Source organism: Vigna unguiculata, chromosome 3, assembly GCF_037176805.1.
Source record: "Vigna unguiculata cultivar grain cowpea cultivar isolate G323 ecotype 2 chromosome 3, ASM3717680v1, whole genome shotgun sequence".
Lineage (NCBI taxonomy): Eukaryota > Viridiplantae > Streptophyta > Magnoliopsida > Fabales > Fabaceae > Vigna > Vigna unguiculata.
Genome location: NC_140794.1, coordinates 54,184,180 through 54,205,273, shown reverse-complemented (window position 1 = coordinate 54,205,273; position 21,094 = coordinate 54,184,180). Strand labels below are relative to the sequence as shown.

Below are 21,094 nucleotides of genomic sequence, written 5' to 3'. Positions count from 1 at the left end.
TAAGCAGCTTTTGAAGTTATAAGCTCTTAATCTTTTTTTTTTCCTTCTTCTTGTTAATTAGTTTATTTAAAGTTTATCATTTATCTTCCAGATGTTTAAAAGCCCATAATACTCTCTTTTAGTATTTACTCTCTACAAATATAATTTATTTATAACATCATCAAAATTATATTACCAATTTTTTTCATTTGTAACTATTAATAAATATTTTTTTTTTTGTAATTATTTGTAGTTGTTAATTTAGTGCACATAATTTTTATTACTTTTACCCTTGCACATAATTTTTATTACTTTTACCCTTTATTTATATATCTCATCTTCTTATTTTAATTTTAAATTTTGTAAATATTTTTAAACTCAATTAGTCTCATCTTCAATAAAAAATTTATGTGTGATAAAATTATAAAAAATATTTATTTTAGAATTAATATGTATAAATATATTTTATTTTAATAATTAATAAAAGTTGATATTTTATATTTTTTATCATGAACAGAAGTGAATAATAATATAATATTATTTTAAACAAATTTATGCACATTAACTAATTTGTTAAATAATTTTAAATTAAAATTAATGAATCAAATTATTATTATCTTGTTTTAATATGAAAGAAAATAAAAAAAAACTAAATTTAAAATCATTTATCATTTGGAAAAATATATATAATAAACTACTAAATTTTGAATTATAGTTAAATGATTAAATGTGTTTCAATTTCTTTATCTCATTTATGTTATCAGTCAGTTTTTTAGCCCCTTACAACTAGTTTAATAGTTGGTAATAAATATTTTAATTTACTTAACTAATTTATATTTTCTAACTAGCTTATTTACTAGTTTTAAAGGACTCTCTGGGATTATTTTATTTCCTTAATCTTTTCAATTTCAAAATTAAAATGAGTGGAATAGTGGAATACAGGATCAGTGTGTTCATTTTGAAATAAATAATTTTAAAATATATTTATTGAAAAATAGATAAAATTTTCTTATTAAAATAAATTGAAAGCTACTTAATTTTAAAAATAGTGTGTCAAATACATACAAATTACTAATTTTTTATTTTATTAAGAATAAATTTTTTTAAGTAAATAAACACAAATAAACCTGCCAGAACAATAATTAGTAATAAGTATACCGTGTTTATTACATAAAATTCAGATCGATCATTGATTATTAACCGAATAATTTTGATAGACATATTTTTTTAACTAAAAGACAGTAATAAAATAATTCAAAAATTATACTTGAATTTTGTTCTTTTAAATCTTCGAAAGGACTAAATTTCTTGAATACCTTTAATATTATTCTTCAATTAAAATAAATATTTTATTTTAAATTGACCATTGAATATAAATAAAATATTGAAGTAAAGGAACACCACTGAAAAAATATATATAATTAATATAGTTAAAAAAATATTACTAAAACATTTATGAGGCAACATCTAAGAAATTAAAACTAAATTCTTGTATAAAAAAATGTTAGCATTTTTGTTATGATGTAAAGTAGAATCTGTTCATGCAATTATTTTGTAATCAATGTCCTTTCCACACTTGTTGACCCAATCTTAGAAAATTAAGTGTTAAGACTAATTTATTTTTGTCTTTCTTCTCCCATTGTTGTAAAAGCTTTGCAAAAAAATCAAGACACTTACACTCATAGAGATCGAGGATTCGTGTTACACATTCAACACGCTTTCACTGCAAGGGATACGGAACACATTATAACACAGATTGTTCTTTGGTGATATGAATAACACTGAAATAAGATTTTTGAAGGGAAAATCAAAAACACACTCACAAAAGAGAAAGGAAAACTTTGAAAGATGAAAACTTCATGATTACGGAGTAAATAGCATTTATAACGCGCCCCAGTTTCCACTCATCGTCGTCAACTGCCACCCTGTCTCCCTCCCCCTTCCCTTCCTTCAAACTACGCTTCAAACACGATATTTTTCCGATATTTTGACGCCCCAATCCACTCGTGATAACTCTCCCACTTCTCTATCTCGCGATAACGAATAACAATAAAGAAAAGAACAATGGAGTGCGGATGGAGAAGCAGACTCAAACTGAAACCTGGTTCTTCGCTTCACTGGTCTTCACTCGTCTCACGCTGCAACAAGTTTCTTTCAAAGTTAACGAAAAAAACCACTTAATTCTCTTTTATTACTGTTCCACCCACTCCTTTATTGCATTGCTCTGTCTCTATATCTCTCTCATTCTTCTTTCTATTCATTCACTTCTGATTGCAACAACCCAAACCTCATACTCACTCACTTTTTTTTTTTTTTCTGAAACAAACCCCTTTTATTAATTGTTTATTACTATTGAATTAAATAAACATTATCTTCATTTTCTTATATTTAATGAATGCATCTTTTCTCATTCCACATCCCTGGCTATTAATTAATCCTCCTTCATCGATCTGCTTCTTTCTCAGTTTCAGAGCTCTTCATACCTTACCTTACCTTTCTCTCTTTCATTTTTAAAGAACCCTAAATTATTATTCAGCTCTTGTAGTTTTCAAATGCACTTTCTGTTCCAATGAACAAGTGAATAAGAAACCAAAGAGAGAAAGAGTAACAGGGAGAGAGAAGGCTTGAAAATGCGCGTGAAGGAAATGCACCCTTTGTGCTGCATCTCGCTGGAAAGTCCAGGGATCGGGAGCGACTCTCCTGAACCCGAGGCTGCCGCGTTGTCCAGGACGAGGAGTCTCCCGGCAGGTGGATCTGACGGCATTGCACGGCGGGGATCCGAGGCCACAGTAGCCGGAGTTCTCTACAAGTGGACCAATTACGGTAAGGGATGGAGATCCCGCTGGTTCCTCCTCCGCAATGGCGTCCTCTCCTATGCCAAGATCTGCTGGCCGGAAAATCTCAACCTCCTCTCTCCAGTGGACGAGGTGCGCCTCATCGGAGAAGTCACCGCTAACCGTCTTGCCAGAGATGCCGCTACCTTACGGCGCAAGAGTCACAAACCTCCTTCGTCCTCTTCCTCTGCCGTAGTGCATCTCAAGGTATATGATTGTTTAATTTTCATTATCAATTTTTTTAATTATTTGTTTCCGTTATGATTATGGAAATTTACTTAGGTTTATCTTTCGTGCTGATCTGAATCACTCGATATAGTGTGGGTCAGGTCTCGGTCTCGCTTTGGCAGTGTCGTGTTCACTGTTTTTGGCGCTACCTGCAACTTTCCTGTAGAGGCAACGTTCTTTCTTTCTTTTTGTTTCAAAAATAAAATAAAATTCCTACAAATACGTAGAATAAACTTTTCTTATTTGTTTTTTTTATTGGATGCGATGATTTCACCTCATTGATTTCCGACCATGAAAATTATCAAAGCCGCTTCAGATTTAGATTATTCTTGTGGCAGTGTAAAAAGGTGGAAGAAAACCTGAAAGAAGCTCGGATGCCCGAGCAATAACATGGAAACCCGCGGGTTTCTATTAGGCTTTTATTTTTTTTCAATTGCCTTTCTTTCTCTCTCATCTGGTCTCCTTTCCAAATTCTAAGTTGCAATGCAATGCAACTTTTTAATTCCTGTTTTACAGTTTTAACTGGTTGTTAATGTGTAGTGGGTCACATCAACAGGTGGCCGAGGAGGGTAGGGATAGCCTACGATTAGCCCTATGGCATTAACTTGCGGTCACGTCATGCATCTCTCTGCCTTCCCTTCGTTCACATTGGTTGGAATCAATCTGCTTCTGCAGCTGTCTTAAGATTTCACTGCTTCTTCCTCACTTGCACTATTCTATCATCACTTCCTTCACTTCGCACTTTTTCATTGCGATGCCATCTTTCTGCAAACTCCAACCCCTTTTTTATCTCTTCCCATTTTAGCTCACCAGAGTGAAAAGTCTAAAGAAAATAACACCAATCTGGAAACTGGAATCTAGCAGCAACTTGCATTGGTTTTGCCCTTCAAAGGTAAAATGACAAGGACGGATATTTTTTTTTGTTTTCTCTTTTAATATAAGGGTTTAAGTTGAAGACTCTTTCTACTTGATGAGAGAAAAAAAATTAACAGTGGGGTGATCTAAAGAGATGTGTAATTAGGGATCTCGTACTCTGTGTGTCTTCCGGGTGTGAGGTTCCTTGTAAACTGTAAAGCTTCGACCTTGCTTTAAGAGGGAGAAAAACCGAAAAGCAATTTCAGTTATTAGTTTTTTCTCTTTTATATATCGTTAGAAAATTAAAAAAGTGAAAACATATGGAAAGGTTCCTCTTTTGTCTTTGTCAACAGAAATATGTTTACGTGGGACTTGCCACCATGGTGGTGGGGCATCGTCCAGTTCATTATATAATGTCTTTTTTTTTAATCTTTTAAAAAGGGTGCTGCTACTGTTTAAGGTCAACAATATTCAAGAACCACTCTTCTTCTCCCCGGATAAAAGGGAAAAACAAAAGGAAGTTGGAGACAGTAAGTTTTTGTTTTTTTACATCATTACCTTCTATCTCAAATCATTCTAGTCTAGTAATAGTAGCATCATGCCGTGATGCCCCAGTGAGGTAATTTCGTTTTCAAGCTTTCTGTATAAACTTAATTTGTCTTCTCAAGGTGGGCTCTCTTCCCCACTTGTGTTTCTCATGGGGACATGTCTAATAATAATCAGTCTTCCTCGCTGTTCTGGTTGTTGATAGCTGCTGTTGCTGCAATGTTTCGTTGTACTGCAAACATTGTATATGAATTTAGAAATATTTGAAACCTCAATTTGTTATACGTCATTAGATTTTACTGTTTGTGTTATATTTTCTGTCTTTTATTTTAAATAGAAAAGAAAATTGGGTAAATAGTGGTGCTTCTTCGGGGATTTGAAATTTAAGTTATCCTGTATGAATCCTAAGCAGATCTCGTCATTCAGAGAGAGCAAGTCGGACGATAGACGGTTCTATATATTCACAGCAACAAAAACTCTCCATCTAAGAACTGATTCAAGGAAGGACCGTGTGGCGTGGATTCAAGCTTTGGTTTCAACCCGAGAATTATATCCACTTCGACCACTCAGCGACCATCTCTCCCTCGCACCGAATCATATATCTGTATCAACCGAAAGGCTTAAGAAACGCTTACTTGAAGAGGGTAGCAGTGAGAGCCTTGTCAAAGAGTGCGAGCAAATTATGTTTGCCGAGTTCTCTGAACTACAAGAGCAACTTCATATACTATGTCAAGAACGAAGGAATTTGCTTGATACAATAAGGCAGCTGGAGGTAATTTCATTACTCACCTGTGTGCTTTACCTTTGGAATTCTCCTGACAGTTTATTTTAAAGCTTGAACCACTGTTACGTATAAGTTTACTCCTCACACATCTCAAATTTGGTGGAATAGCCTATGCTAATCCTCTAAATTATGAGTTGTATTACCGTAAAACGATTCATTATGATTTGTACACACACACACACATACATACATACATATATATATATATATATATATATATATATATATATATATATATATATATATATATATATATTAAAGTTCTGTGGTGGTGAGGTCTTGGGTTGGGTGGATCAACACTGTATTACTGAGCCAGCTTGACAAAAACATTCACCGAAATTACTTGCACAGTAAAAGTTTAATTGTGATAGCCATTCCAAAATACTTTTTCTTTAATGTAACGAGATATTTATTTCTTATGCTTGAGCTTTCACTGTTTTAAACTTTGTTATTTCAACTTTCGATTTTAGCTCCCCAAATTTGTACTAATTTGACTAATGCTGTAATTAAATTCAGTAGTTTATTTATTTATTTCTTGCCATGCGTCCACCAAATGGTGAAAGTTCTATAAAACACTTCTCCTTATTTTTGTTCTTGCCTAATACCCATATATACCTTTGACTAGTTTTAATTTCACTAGATTTATTCTCTCTAAAATTATTGGTGTATTTGTTTTTTTTTTTTTTGGGGACCGCTGGTTATTGAATTGACTGTAATAGTGCATTATTACATCACATTATTGTTGTACTTATTCTGAGTTTGTAAAACAGGTGGGCATATACTCTAGTGATGTATGGCTCTATCTTCTTATGATAGGATACACTATTAATGTGTGCATATATAACACAAATCAAAATTGGAAATTAAAATTTATATATTTCCTAGTAAAGATTTACAATTTTCATCTGATAATGACTCCTATAATAAGAATACAAAGAGAGACAATTTCACACTACAATAAACTAATGTACCCCGCTGCCAAAAGACTTCTCATCATGGGAAAGTATAAAGAGAGTTATTGTACACAACCTTATTTTTACATATAAAAAGAGACCGTTTTCCGAGTTGAACTCGTGACCAATTGACCACCAAGACACAACTTTACTATTGCACTAGGAAGTTAGTACTGCCTCATCATTTCACCTTACAATTTTTGTAAAACAAAAATCCAAGAAATGAGCATTGTTGTTTTTTGGTAGAAACAAGAACTAGGTCTGATTGCATACGTTATACCACACGATGTGTTTGGTTCATTTGGTCATGAATTTTGGCTGATTTATTGGTTTTTCCAATAGTCTTGTCACCAGTAACTTTCTTTGATGGCATTGTTTGCTGATCATCTCCTGCACCCAAACTTATATATGTGTGATGAACCATGACTCTCATAACTGATTGTGATTTGCATACCCCGTTCACGTTTTCCTTCTTCCTAGCTATATATTTGAAGTCTACTCGCTATCTTTTCTGTATGTCAGCATGTGTTTAGTTTCAAGATGTGCAAGGTTTTATTCCTCTGTATATGACTTACTGAACTAGTCTTTTGTTATTGATCATGGACAGGCTGCTAATATTGAACCTGAGGCCTCTGCCTTGCATGACAGTGAATACCAATTAACGAAGAATGGATTTTCAAGTTTAGGACATGGAAAATATAGCGGTATTACGTTATGTTTATGCTTCTAATTATAATCTATACATATGCTGCGATCTTTCTCTTTCAAATTTCATGTAGTTAGCATGTTCCAGCATTCATATTTTAGAATCTTCGTTTTCTCGATAGTGATAGTAGGGACCTAGAGTTTTGTGATGTGTGGTCATGAAGAATATTGCTTACAAACTAATTTTTGAATTATGGAAAGTATTTTGTTATATGTCATTAGAACGTGAATCTATATTTTCTATTTTTCTAATTTGAAACTTTCTTCATGCTGTTTGCCTTTGAACTCGACACATTGATTCTTCAATATTTTAACTAGCTTGTAGATTCAAATTGGCATGAAGTTATCATTCAAAAGTCCAATTGATTGACTATGATTTCTTGTGTATTTTATGTTTAGATAATTATTTTTGGGGTTATAAAGTTTTTTGGTTAAATTAATACATCTTTTTTTAAATTAATATAAAGAAAATAGTTATGAATCAAACCGTTTATTGTTTTCGTTAGTAAGTATTGAAAGCATTTAAGAGGGCGTGTTTAATACTTTTAACCCATGCACCTGGTGTATGTGATGGAAAAAATATGATATTTATGAATCTCGTTATATTGTACCAATTTGTAATGAACTTGATGGACATATTTATTTCAAATTTTGTAATCCATTATAAAGCAGAGAAATAGACAAACTAGTATATTCTTGTTTATTATTGTCTCTGCTGATCATATAAAAGGCCTTCTGATAATTGCAGAAGTATATATATGTTTCGGTAAATATGATTACAATGAACCTTTCTACAACCTTTGATATATATTTTTCACACATACTTTTGATTTTCAGAATGCAGTACCACTGAATCATCGGATGATATTGAGAAACAGGAGATGGAGGAAGTGTCAGATGAAGATGAAATCTCATATTATGACACTAAAGAGTATTTTACAGAACTTAGTTTTAGGTGTGGGTCCACAGGAGCTTTGGATCCAATGAGCAGGTCTGGGTCCATTGATTTGGAGAACAGTCATGTTCGGGAGACGGTCAATGATTTTGGGTACCCTCAGATAGCAAGGCGAAAGAAGCTTCCAGATCCTGTTGAGAAGGAAAAGGGCGTTAGTCTTTGGTCAATTATCAAAGACAACGTGGGCAAAGATCTCACACGAGTGTGTCTTCCTGTATACTTTAATGAGCCAATTTCATCTCTTCAGAAATGTTTTGAGGACTTGGAGTACTCCTTTCTTCTGGATAGAGCTTATGAGTACGGAAAAGCGGTAAGCTATACCTCTTTCTCTTGAATGGGCTATTTTTTTATCTTGCACCGTAAACATGACAAATTTCAAACCAGTTTTGGTACATGACCTTTTATTGTTTTATCGGTCTATTTGATCGATGAATTTCCCTAGGATATTTGTTGTCTCGATATTAGTAAGGAATGGAATGTCTATACCATACTATACTATGTAGTGTCCTTCAACATTTGACTGGTAATATTGATAGATTGATGTCTAATTTTCTTGAAAGGTTTGCTTCATGCTGTTAAATTAGTGAGTTTCCAATGACCAGTGCAACTATATGTAAAAGTTATCGTTTCAAGGGGAAAATAATTGCCAAACTTGTCTAATTTGTTGTTTGTTTGAATTGGCTACAGGAGTTTTACTATTTGGTCAATTTCATTTCCCCGCAGTTAAAGGGAGAGAGGGGGAAGGGGAATGATAATATCTACATGACTCAATTTAAATTCCTGAGTTACTTTGAAATAAAACTACCTCAATGATTTCATACAAATTTGTTTTTTGTCATGAAATAAATAGTTTATATCAATTGCCTCATTGGCAACTGGTGCATTTGCTTTATATATACTGCTCTCTTCTCAGATGAATCCAAGTAATTGACCGGGAGATTTGTGTTAATAATCATTTGGCAACATTTAATTATTCACTTGGGAGATGACATTATTTAATGCTATTGAATATATGTAGCAGTTCAACCCTTAGAGTTCTATTTTCAGGGAAACGGTCTCCTTCGGGCTTTGCATGTTGCTGCCTTTGCTGTTTCTGGATATGCATCATCCGAAGGTCGTCATTGTAAACCCTTTAATCCATTGTTAGGGGAAACTTATGAAGCTGATTATCCTGACAAAGGAGTTCGTTTCTTTTCGGAAAAGGTTAGTTACTTTGAAATTTGATGATGCCGATAATTGGCCGAGATATAGGCTGCTATGTTGCTGTGCATTTTACTTGGGCTAAAAATGTGATACATTCTAGTTTTGGTTTCAATATATATGACTCAACCTTTACTTTATAAAGATAAAAATTCCAATAAATGTATTTCCAAGTAAGAAATGGGACGAAACTGAAGAGGATGTTTTAACTGGTGGCATGCAACTTGCTAACTGAACAATGGTTTTGTCAAGCTAATGTTATTTCATTCTTTTAGTGGGGTAAAACTGTTTAAATTATTATTGGCCCAAAAGATAGTGGTCCTATACAGTGTGCAGGTGAGTCAATTTACCCGCCAGTATTTACTGTTTTCTCAAACAACTGATTACGTGTGAAACAGGTGAGTCACCATCCAACTGTAGTTGCCTGCCACTGTCAAGGTAGAGGATGGAAGTTTTGGGCAGACAGTAACATTCGGTCAAAATTTTGGGGAAGGTCAATTCAGCTTGACCCAGTGGGTGTTCTGACCCTGGAGTTTGATGACGGTGAAATATTTCAGTGGAGCAAGGTGTAAATCGTGAAATGACTCTGTTTACATTGATTATTTGTACTGGCTAGTGCTGCTAGTGACTTGGCTTTCTAAGCTTCACATTATAATATATTTACATTAAATTATAAATAGTTGTTATAAATGTTTTTGTTTCACCTAGGTCACGACAACAATTTATAATCTCATCCTTGGGAAAATATATTGCGATCATCATGGAAACATGGACATCCGTGGCAATCGCCAATATTCGTGCAGACTTAAGTTCAAAGAACAGGCGATTCTTGATCGAAATCCTCACCAGGTAGGAGTGTTCTAGTTATATTTAGTAGAGCTGCTTTGTCTTTTGAAGTCTGATATATTGTTTCTCGTTTACTTGCTAACCCAGCCTGTTCATAGGTTTAGTTTGTATAGTCTGTATTTTTTATTTTCTGTCTTTCTGTCCCGCCCAAAATATCTGAAGGGATCTTATCTTCCGTGTGCTTTTCACCTAACGAATTGTTCATTATAATGTGCTGTATGTCTAATTAGGTGCATGGCTTTGTTGAAGATGTAACGGGAAAAAAGGTTGCTACATTGTTTGGCAAGTGGGATGACAGCATGTATTATGTTAACGGTGAAGCGAATGTGAAGCCAAAAGATTCCACTTTGTCAGAGGCAAACTTGTTGTGGAAAAGGACTAAGCCACCTTCTAATCTCACCCGGTACAATCTGACATCATTTGCAATCACACTGAATGAGCTTACTCCTGGGCTAAAGGTATAATGATGTATTTAATCATTATTCGATGCACCTTTTCCTTTTTCTTCTTATGCATCTCTAATGGTTTGTTATAGCCTTTTCTGATCCCGGGTATTTGATCACGGATTAAAGGAGAAGCTTCCACCCACGGATTCCAGGCTGAGACCAGATCAGCGGCATCTAGAGGATGGGGAATACGAGAAGGCTAATATTGAAAAACAAAGGTTGGAAAAGAGGCAAAGAATGGTATGTTTAAACTCTAACGCTTTCTTCGACAAACGTGCATTCTATTTTTTCTTTTGCCTCACCTTTTATTTGGTGTCCTTGTTTGACCAGGTGTTTCTGAATTTCTCAACTGTGTAAGCTAAACATAGTAATTACTTGGGTAAAATAACCAATTTTGGTTTTAAAAATCTTCCAATTTCTATTGTTACTTTTTAATATTATAAATAATCTTTTCTAAAATTATTTCAATCATTATTTATTGATATGTATTTAGACACATCACACGTCATAAACTATTTCGGAATAGTATAATTGAAATGATGGCTAGATGCGTGTGGCACTTCGTGATACTTATCATTTTTGAAAGAAAATTATAGTAATGATGTCAATAATTTTTTTAATAAATAAGAATAAATTGGATTATATTTACAAAGATTAAAATTATGTTTATGTAATCTTCATATTTGGAGGATTGTTTGGTAATTAGGTTGTGTAGTTTTTGTGAATTTTGTTAACATGCATTACTTATTTTTGAAAGTATGTTAACTAGTTAATGTAATCTTAAAAAGGTAAGTACGCATATTTGTATCTATAATTATTAACTTACACCAGTTTTTTTTAGTAATAATAACTTTTAACTTTATAGAAGCATTAAGTGTAACTTAAAATATAAGTAAGCGTACAACTCTGCTTGTGTCTCGATAGTCGGTTTAGTATAAGTGGTGTGCATTTTGGTTGGTTAACTTTTATTATAGCTGATGGTCATTGAATCGTTTGATGTGGTTGGTTAACTTCATGCAGTCAAGGAAAATGCAAGAAAATGGATGGCAACCTAGGTGGTTCCGCAGAGAAGGTGAAAACGGTACGTTTCGATATATTGGCGGGTATTGGGAAGCGAGAGCTCTAGGAAGATGGAACGAATGCCCAAATATCTTTGGTGATGTTTATGAAGGAAATTTTGATCCTTTAGGTGCATCTTGATTTTAGTTCAGGTAATATTTGCATCTGTTCCAAAGCATGTTTGATAATATCTATAAAACAGCTTCTACCTTGCATGCATGAGAGGGACATATCATAGGTCTTCAAAAAAAGTTCCTTTGGAGATGACAGCTAATACGGTTGCTGTGTTGCAGATAACGATGATAATAATGAATGCAAAATTGTGTGTGGAGGGTTTCCTTGAACCTTCTTGCATGGCAGCAAATTATTTTACTGAATGGAAGGGATGGTAGCCTTTGGGAACCTTCGGAAACGAGGCTCTTTGCAGTTCTGGTAGGGGATTGCCCTTGTGTCACACACACCACTTCAATAACAAAAACAAGGATAGGGATAACATATTAACATCAACCGATTCCATCTGAGAGTTACTCTCCGAACTTAAATGATTTTAATCGCCTGCGGCTGGTGAAATTTGTAATTAGCCTAATGGACCTAGCATTACACGTACACAGCTTTTCAGCAGAAAGCACTGTACTGAGAATATCAAACAGAGGCTGTTACTTCAACTAGATGAGAATATATCTGAGCAAAGTTTTCAGCTTAGTAACACTTGCTTGATTAGTTTGTCTAGATTGTCAGTTTCTATTTCTTAAATTTTGCTAGTTATGTAATTATTTGGGGTGTTATTAGCTTATGTAAGATCCTCTATGTTGATCCTGTTATAGTTACTGATTTAGCCGAAAGATAATCAATTTATTTCGTATTTGTTTTGATTTTCTAATTAATTAATAAATGAAAGAGTCGTTATATCTCCCTTAAAGTGTTTCACTACTATGTTTCACGTTAAAATCTTTACATCGCATAAGTGCATGCGAATGAAAAGGGGTCCCAACAGAGGGCAAGGCTAATGGACCAAACAAGCAACTATTTTTATACACCTGATCTAAGCATCTACAAAATAAATCAGGTTCTGTGAGCACTTGGTTGAATAGGACTTTATGTTGATGGGATAGTTCTTTTATTTATAAAGTCATTCAATTGTAAGCTATTTATTTATTTATTATTTATATATTTGTAATGTCCTAATCCAATCTTTTACATGTGTTTAAATATAATATTTTAATTTAATAAAATTGAGTCAAATGAACTAATTCTTTAATCTTTAAATTGTTTTATTAGCAAAAACATGTATATAAATATATTGAGTAGTGTTACAAAATATTAAAATATTTGCAAAGAATGTCTAGATGGAGGTACCACTTCAATTTAAAATCCTAATCTTTTTACCACATCAAAAACTTAGATTTCTCTATCCTATTTTGGTCACAAAGCAAAACTTTCAAGATTCTTGTTAAAACATCTACCATCAACTAATTCCAGTTCAGGCAACATAAAATTATACTAGTGTGACTGCTGTACTGTTCCAAAGAAATGATGTCTATAATCTGTTTTAGTCCTACATATCTAATCAATCATTCCCAACCATGTAATCCCTCCTCCTTATGTTGTTGTTAGCTTATACCTACCAATGACTCACTTCATATACATATACATACATTTTATCATCCTAACCAATACAATTGATATATCTTTAACTATATGAGTGATACAATAATAGTCAAGCTGTAACTCATGAAGCTGTCTTTTCCTATACTGCTCAGCCTATTCATAACTAAGTCTATATTAACTCTGTCCTTGAAATTTGATTATACTTGTTAAACTTTGTATTATTTTTTGTATACCTTGAACCATGTTCTTTATGAGCACAAAGGTTTGGTTTTCATTCCCAGATATTTCATAACTTTAGTTAAAAGCATCACTTTCACTGAAACTAAGCTAACATCTAGTCTACAACTTTTATATGGGCTATTTTTTCTTAATTCAATACAAAATGTTTCTTAAATGGGGTTGTATTGTCTTAAACTGAAATATACTCCTCACTCTTCTCTCACGTCTCTATAGATGAATCACTTATATAACTTCTATACTAGTGTATCTTGTGCTAAAAGTATAATCATGAATTTTTAACTTTGTTTTTAATCGAATATAATTCATTCATATATCTTGTTAATTGTAACGTCACAATTTTACATTAATTCGAATAACAACATCCTATTCATAATGATTTACATAAATGAGATAAAATCTTAATAATTAATCATTGATCTAAACCTTAAAATTCTCACCATCAAATTTCAAATCAAATTACTACAAGTCAATCAAAGGATCATAACCTAAAACTTAATAACATACTTTTAGATTTACGAGTCATTTTTATACATACAAATCTTATAAATATGCATACTCGATAGATTATCTACTTTTTTCTTAGTTCTCCAATTATGATAAAAGTCACTCTAAGATGAAAATAACTAATCCAAGAGTTGATGTCAACATTGTAGGTGTTCTCTTCCTTGAAGTTTATCTAAACATAAAAAATTAAATAAATGCGAAATGTGAAAATATTATATAGATACTAAAAATGATTAATGTTAATCTTCAAAAGATCAAACTCAAGTTATGTATAACTTTTTACTTGTTCAATACTAAATTTTATTGAGTTGTATCAGAAAAAAAAAATATTTTAGAAATCTTACATACAATTGTTTCTTTATTATTTTCCAACACCAATGAAGCATGAATAACCATATAAAAGATCATAAAAGCACCTACTTCCTCTATCCCTAAGTGTTGTTGGGTTTCTCCATACACTTTCTCCAACTCTATTACTTTCTCTAATACTAAATATTTTTGGGTTTTACCATTATAAACATGTTTGCCTCCACATGGACCAATCACTAAGATAAATTATCAACTTTGATACTACAATTTGATTTTTCTTACAGGGAGAGACTAAGAAGATTCAATACCAAATGAACTATAAGTAAATTATGTAGGAGATCATGACATCATCTCCAACCCAAAACATTGAGACTTTGTGTTTGTGAGTGTTCTTTTTTACAATGTTACTCAACTTTTTTTTTATTCCTACTCAATTACTCATATGTAAATTCCAAAGATACAATTAGAATAACCCATACAATGGTATTAAATAATAGTAAACCATAATTGTTTTCTCTATTAGAAAATGTTTTCTTTTTCTTTCTTAAAACTAAAAGTATTTTTTAAAGTAGAAATAAAACTCTAAATACAAGAAAATTTTATAGGATAACTTAGAATGATTGGTTATTATAAAGCTCGATTCCTACCACAATTCCAAAGAACACGAGACACATAAGTGCATTCAAATTATGTTTATGCATTAAAGCGATGGGAATTCGGTTTCCTAAGCGGATGGTTTTGAATCAAGACCTTCTAATTTAAATTAGGGATGATAATTAGGGCCCGGCCTGTAGGCCCGCAGAAAAAACGCGGGGTGGGCCAGGATAGTGAGCCCGCAGGCCCGCGCGGGCTCGGCCCTCATAGGCCCGCGGCCCGCACGGGCCGACCTACAAGCCCGCATAAAATTAAAAAAAAAAAACTTGTACTTGTGTATATTAATTACTTCTTTTATGGACTCTTGCATTAACATTTCAAATTCTTGTATAACTGGAAAAGACAAGTATTATGTAATTTTTAATGTGCTAAAATTTAAAGAATACATTATGTATGTCATAGTATGAATATGATGAAAATGTTGAATTATCAATTTATCATCTAATTCCTCAAAGTCTTTACTTAATTTTGTGAACTTCTTAAAGTTTCCCAATTTTTAAACATTGAAATTTTATCATAAATAAATAAATAAATTAATTAATTAAAAAAAAAAACGGGCCGGCCCGTAGGCCCGCGGGCCAACATATATGTGGGGCGTGCCAGAGTATGCGGCCCACATAAAATGTGCGGGGCGAGGCGGGCCTAAACGGGACGGGCCGGCCCGCATTGCCACCCCTAATTTAAATACAGAATTTAACTCAATCATACGACTTTGCACGATCGGATAAGGGAGAAAAGAAAACCGCTTACTACAAGAATGTTTTTGAATAATGATTAATTTTAATGACAAAAAATAACTATTCATTATAGTAATCTATTTAGATATCAATTTATAAACTAAAAATTATTGGTGACTAACATAGTTTCAAAAAACTATAATTGATATCTAAATTGGTAATTAAAATAGTTTCTATTATGAATTGGTCACTAACATTAATTACAAGATTTTGACTATCAAAAGAATTAGTCTCTAATTTGGTCTCTAAATACGTATTTTTAACCACTCAAATTTATCATTATTTAAGAGTTTTTTTTTTTTTTTTAGTGTTACTTACTTTTACAATAATATTTGAGAACCATATTGGATTGTTGCTCTTTGTTCAATTGTTTCTATCTTTATAAAGGCCACTAACAAGTCAAATTAAAGAATTAATAATATGATTATTTTTCTAACTTACTACACATTAGAAAATTTAATTACGATTTTCTTAAAAGGCGTTCAAGACATAACTTGCTAACTTACTCCTTTTTCGAAACAGGTGAGTTTAAGTTAGTAATCAAAGTATAAGTACCTAGTAGTTTTAGTATTTCATATAATATTCGAGATCCGTCCTCAAAATAATAAAGTTTGAAGAAAAAAATCGGAAATCCTCATATCTCAATTTCTAAAAAGGAAAATGACAGGTTAACTTTTTTTTACAAACTTTAACAAACTATTAATTTGGATAAAAAATGATACTTTATTACTTTATTTGAGTTAAAAAAATAAAAAATTACTCTAATTTAATTCTATTTATAGAAACTTTGTCAAATTTATCAAAAATTGTTTGTCAAAAAAAAAAGATAATTTTCCTTCTAAAAACTAGTTTTTTCTTTATTGAACATATTTTGGAAATAATTTTATGCATTTCTATAGTAATTTTGGTTTCGTTTTTTGGTTGGTAAACAACGAGAATATGCTATAAATGTTATAATTTTTATCCAAACGTTAAATAATGTTATTCAGTAACTTCATATAAATTAAAATTATATATATACATATTAAACACCTCTCCCTCTTTTTATTGAATTTTTGAAGCAGTGACATGGATACGGCATGTTTAGCATTTGATTAGTTGATTTAAAATTTTGCTTAGTGTATTGTATAGCAAGCCTATTAAGAAGTTAAACTTAAACTCAAAGCTAAGCATGGGAAACAGTGCCTGCTTCCTCCAACTCTATGCCTGCTTCGGCGAGCCTCTTGTCCTTGTATACATAGCCCTTTGCACAAAACAAGTACACCACCAAATTCACACCACTCAGCACAGCCAGTAACCAGTAGAAATGGTGCAGTTTCCCTTCATTAAGGTTGTCCGCAAGCCATGGTTCACGGTGACGCGTGGCCTTGTGCACCAAAGTCACCAACAAGGAACTAAGAAAAAACCCTAAAGACAACGTGCTCAAGAACAATCCTGTGCTCATCGTCTTCATCCCCTTCGGACACTCCCTCAGGAAAAAATCTAGCTGCCCTATGTATGTAAAGGCCTCTCCCGACCCCACAAAGAAGAACTGTGGTACCAACCAGAACACGCTGATGGGAACCACAGCATTGTGTTTGTGTGTTAAACCGTGGGCACTTGCCACTCTCAGCCGCTTTATTTCAGTCAGTGCTGCAGCCACCATGGCAAAGATCGAAAGCACCAACCCTACGCCCATGCGTTGCAAAGGGGTTAGCCCTTGTGGGTTTTTAGTTACTCTTTTGGCTATGGGAGCAATGACGCGGTCGTAGATTGGGACTGTGAGGAGAATGCTTGCCACGAAGAAAACTGTGAGTGATGCCGCGGGAATTTGGAAGGAGTTTCCGATGTGCCGGTCCATGGTGGTGGCCTGTGATACCGAGAACGTGGTCATTTGGGCGTAGATGGTCCAAAACATGATGGTGGTGGCCCACACGGGTAGCATTCTCTGCACCATTTTAACTTCTTCAACGTCCGTTAGGGTTGAGAGATACCACTTCCTCTCCATGGTGATTTCTTGGCTGTCTGTTTTTGGGTCCTTGATTGCTGCCTTGTCCAAGAACCTACTCACATCATTCAAATACCAAAATAATTCATTCTGTAATGATAATAATTGTGGTAGAAGCATCTGAAATATTAATTGGTGTTGCTACATAATGTGAACAGTAGGTAGTCAAAAGGAGATTAATAATGGAGAGTGCATGTAGTGGTTAAAACCCTAGAGGTATAGGTAGCCAAAGGGTTATAGTATGAGTAGTTATTGTATGCAAAGTAGTGCAGTAATGGATGATCACGCATAGAATAGAATGATAAGGAGCAATAATATAGGGTGTTAGTCAGTGAAAGAGAGAAAAGAGACAAATGGCACATGGAAATAGGGAGATAATAAAGAGAAAGTGATATGAAGCAGGACAAAATGGGGGCAGCGATGGTACATGCGCTATGAGACAGGACCTTGCATATGCATTGGCAATTGTAGCTGGCTAGCTGTGGCCTTTGCCAGCACGTGATACCTCTCATCCTCACTTTTAGATATCACAGGAAAACAAAAGCTACTGATACCAGACCTGCCACTGTATAAACATTATTTCCATCACCAAATCTTTTACTTTTATTCACGTCTCACTACACTTATGGATGGTTTCTTTCCTATCTACAAAGACAACCACAAGAGGAATAAAACAAGTTCTGAACAGTGTATACTTTGTCAAATTGTGACTGAAATTACAAAGTGATAAAATTATATGAGAGACATCTACCTGAATAGGAAATCACACACGTGACATGTCTAACTCAACACTATTGATTCGATTAATAAGTATAACGAAGATGACACTGTGTTAGTATATCTATATATATATATATTCGGTGTTATTTAATTTGAGCTTGTGGATGAATGTGACCAAAGCAGTGAGCAGAGGAACCGAGAACTAAGCTTTGTTGTCCATTTCAGACACACTTTTGGTTCAAATAATGAAGACTCCAAGATAGACATTTTAGCACTTATTTTAAAGGTGAATTGCCACTGTTAAGAATCGTGGGACCCTACATTCAAAGATAATGTCGTGGTGGTCATTCCACCACTAAATTCTACCCAGTACTATAGTCCTCAATCAAGGTGATTCAACTATAATCTCAATTATTTATGCACATTTCTACATCAGACGACAAAGACCTTCTAAAAGTTTTGAGGTATCCTAAATCATAATCTTTTAACTTTTATCTTAAATAAGATACACAAAACCCTTTATATATAGGAAGAGGATATACAGTATCTCCTCATGAGTCCAGCAGAAGATCCATTCTGTATATGTAACAGTGAACATTAAAAATATGAACTAAAAGGATAAAAAACCAGTAATAATAATGCCAATAATATACACAAGTAATATTTATAATTTAGGTATATGAATATTTCTTTATTAAAGTTCATCTATTGTGAATGAATCTTGATCCTAATAGTTGTTCGGTACAGTTGCTTGCGATTGCTTTTTCAACACATCTTTATTATTTCATAAAATTTGTCTTAAAAATATAGTTCTAATTTTAAAGAAATTGAAAACTAAAAATAAACTTGATTATCCTTTACTATTATACATACATATCATTTGAGATTATTTAAATAGCCTAATTAAACTTTGTTTACGAGAATAGGGTATCTTAAAAGAAGATTTAGTTCATTTTTAAAGTAAAATAATATAATGTAAATTAGACTCTGGTTTTAATTTTTACAAAATTTTCATAATTATTATTGCTTATTATTTAGAAACACTGTCATAATTATCTTAAGATTTAAATTTACATATATAAGGGTAAAAAGAGAGAAAGTATGAGTATGATTTAAGAAGTGATGGAATGTAAGTATAATTTAATCTTAAATGTTTGAAGAGTATAAGGAAGACATAATCTTAAATCTTAAATTTACCTGAACTGTTTGCTATGGGGCAACATCTGCTTCTGCTTTCTGAGAGTTTCATCTGCAACATCATCCAAGTTGAACAACAAAGACGCATCAGAGGGCAATTCCATGTGCCTCTTCCTCCAAGCTGCCACCAACACCATCGCAATCTGCGTCAGGGGACTCCCCACCAGTTTCTTGAACCGGTACCTTCTTGTTCCAGACAAGAACACCGTAAGTGCCACCAGAATAGCACAAACACTTATCCCATAACCCCAATACCTCCCTATGTGATCCTGAATGTACACAAGAACTGTAACTGCTGTGAGAGTCCCCAGACTTATAAAGAACACGAACCAGTTGAAGAATTTTATCATCTGATTTTTCTCCCCTTTGTCTGATTCATCGAACTGATCCGTGCCAAACCCTGACACACTCGATTTCAAACCACCAATGCCAAGGGATGTAGTGTAAAGAGCAAGGTAGAGCACCAATAGCTGCATGTTGCTTGCAGCCTCGCAACGTCTCGTAGCAGATCTTACACATTTTGGAGGATGCAGGCTTGGGATTACGGTTGATATTGTCAATATTGTAACACCCTGTAAACAACTCTTGTAAAGATCCAAAAATGAAATTAACCAAGAAAAGAAAAATGATTTATGCTCCCTTCTCTGAGAGATTATTCAAACTAAATGAAGTTTTAAACGCAGCACATAATGTCTTACAGTTGCTTGAACCGCTGCGAAGATGGCAATAGTGAGGTATCTGTGAATGAGAGAGTGAAGCCAATGAAAAATCTAGCAACTCTTCATAATAAGTGTTGTATATAATATTAGAAAGAGCACAGTAAGAAAGTTTATTGGAATAAAATAATTGAGTGTTTGTTTTTGCTGTGTTAGACAAGTGAATCAGTGGTCACAAACCTGCCGATAAAAGTGTCAGCTACAAAACCACCGAATAAACAGAGCATGAAAGAGGTCCCCATGAAGTTGGTGACTGTGTTTGCAGAATTCGCACTGCCCAAATGCATGGTACCAGTTAAATATGTCACCAAATTCACGGCAACGCCCATTGTCGTTAACCTCTCACTTGCTTCCACTCCTGAAATAAACCAACAGCAACAAAAGGAAACAGACAACCTATGTCAATACCAAGACTGTACCTTTTTCTTCCCATACTGAAGATCTATTATAGCTTGAGAAAGTAAATCTTAATCATAAATAATTTTAATAAATGGTTAAGAGTGGATTTCATTTAACAAAAATAATCATCAAGATTAAGTTCTAAAGGTATTGGAGACCTAAAATCATGGCGGCAGCAACCCAACCACCAGTTTTGGACCTCTGGGCTGGTTGACCTTTGTAGTCCCAGGCATCTAGGACGCTTTTCTGCTGTGTTTCAGAGGGAGTTATCATCGCAGGAAGGGATATCAATGGTGAACTAAAATGTTATTAATGAACTGGGTATGCATGCCACAATGGGGTTGTTGTGTTTATATAGTTTCTATACTTTCACATCAAATAATTGTACCTATTTTTATATCAGATTATAAACATTGTTATTAGTTAGTGTCCTCTTTAACAAACATCTTTTTTAATATTTTACAAATAACTTTTTTAACTCTAAAACTGGTCTATTTGGAAATTGGTACATTCAAAAATAAAATTTAAATTTTTTTATATCCAACATATATTAACTTAATTATCACTGTAATTATTTAACTTGTGAATTAATAGTGTTGATACATAATACTATAGTTAGATATTTGTGTTTTT

General features: G+C 33.3%; 2 protein-coding genes across 5 annotated transcripts; one reads left to right on the top strand and one right to left on the bottom strand.

The window, feature by feature from the left end:
- The first annotated feature begins 1,939 nt into the window (after positions 1–1,939).
- LOC114178061 (oxysterol-binding protein-related protein 2A-like) lies at positions 1,940–12,265 on the top strand. 4 transcript variants are annotated; one of them, XM_028063746.2, is made up of 12 exons: positions 3,621–3,692; positions 3,847–3,933; positions 4,855–5,214; positions 6,787–6,883; positions 7,722–8,149; positions 8,887–9,042; positions 9,438–9,605; positions 9,748–9,888; positions 10,116–10,343; positions 10,458–10,571; positions 11,352–11,542; positions 11,684–12,265. In XM_028063746.2, the coding sequence occupies exons 1-11, from the start codon at positions 3,636–3,638 to the stop codon at positions 11,529–11,531; spliced, it is 2,016 nt and encodes a 671-aa protein (XP_027919547.1). In that variant the 5' UTR covers positions 3,621–3,635; the 3' UTR covers positions 11,532–11,542; positions 11,684–12,265. The 4 variants fall into 4 exon arrangements, 3 of the variants coding, with proteins under 3 accessions (XP_085527300.1, XP_027919546.1, XP_027919547.1); XM_085671174.1 differs by lacking the exons at positions 3,621–3,692; positions 3,847–3,933 and adding an exon at positions 1,981–3,020 and having other exon boundaries at positions 4,852–5,214; XM_028063745.2 differs by lacking the exons at positions 3,621–3,692; positions 3,847–3,933 and adding an exon at positions 1,986–3,020.
- A 4,186-nt stretch (positions 12,266–16,451) lies between these two features.
- Positions 16,452–20,798, bottom strand: LOC114175772 (protein NRT1/ PTR FAMILY 6.3-like). Its single transcript, XM_028060566.2, has 5 exons — positions 20,620–20,798; positions 20,243–20,420; positions 20,045–20,084; positions 19,347–19,918; positions 16,452–17,484 (listed from the first exon to the last, which is right to left on the bottom strand). Exons 1-5 carry the CDS (start codon positions 20,732–20,734, stop codon positions 16,608–16,610), a joined length of 1,782 nt encoding a protein of 593 aa, XP_027916367.1. The 5' UTR covers positions 20,735–20,798; the 3' UTR covers positions 16,452–16,607.
- Between the last annotated feature and the right edge of the window lie 296 nt (positions 20,799–21,094).

Coding starts and splice junctions, on each gene's coding strand:
- LOC114178061 (XM_085671174.1), top strand. CDS start 2,610: ATGCGCGTGAAGGAAATGCACCCTTTGTGCTGCATCTCGCTGGAAAGT. Junction 3,021..4,851: donor CTGCCGTAGTGCATCTCAAG/GTATATGATTGT, acceptor ATGAATCCTAAG/CAGATCTCGTCATTCAGAGA. Junction 9,889..10,115: donor TTGATCGAAATCCTCACCAG/GTAGGAGTGTTC, acceptor ATGTCTAATTAG/GTGCATGGCTTTGTTGAAGA.
- LOC114175772 (XM_028060566.2), bottom strand. CDS start 20,734: ATGATAACTCCCTCTGAAACACAGCAGAAAAGCGTCCTAGATGCCTGG. Junction 19,919..20,044: donor TCGCAGCGGTTCAAGCAACT/GTAAGACATTAT, acceptor AGTTGTTTACAG/GGTGTTACAATATTGACAAT. Junction 17,485..19,346: donor CCCCATAGCAAACAGTTCAG/GTAAATTTAAGA, acceptor TGATGTGAGTAG/GTTCTTGGACAAGGCAGCAA.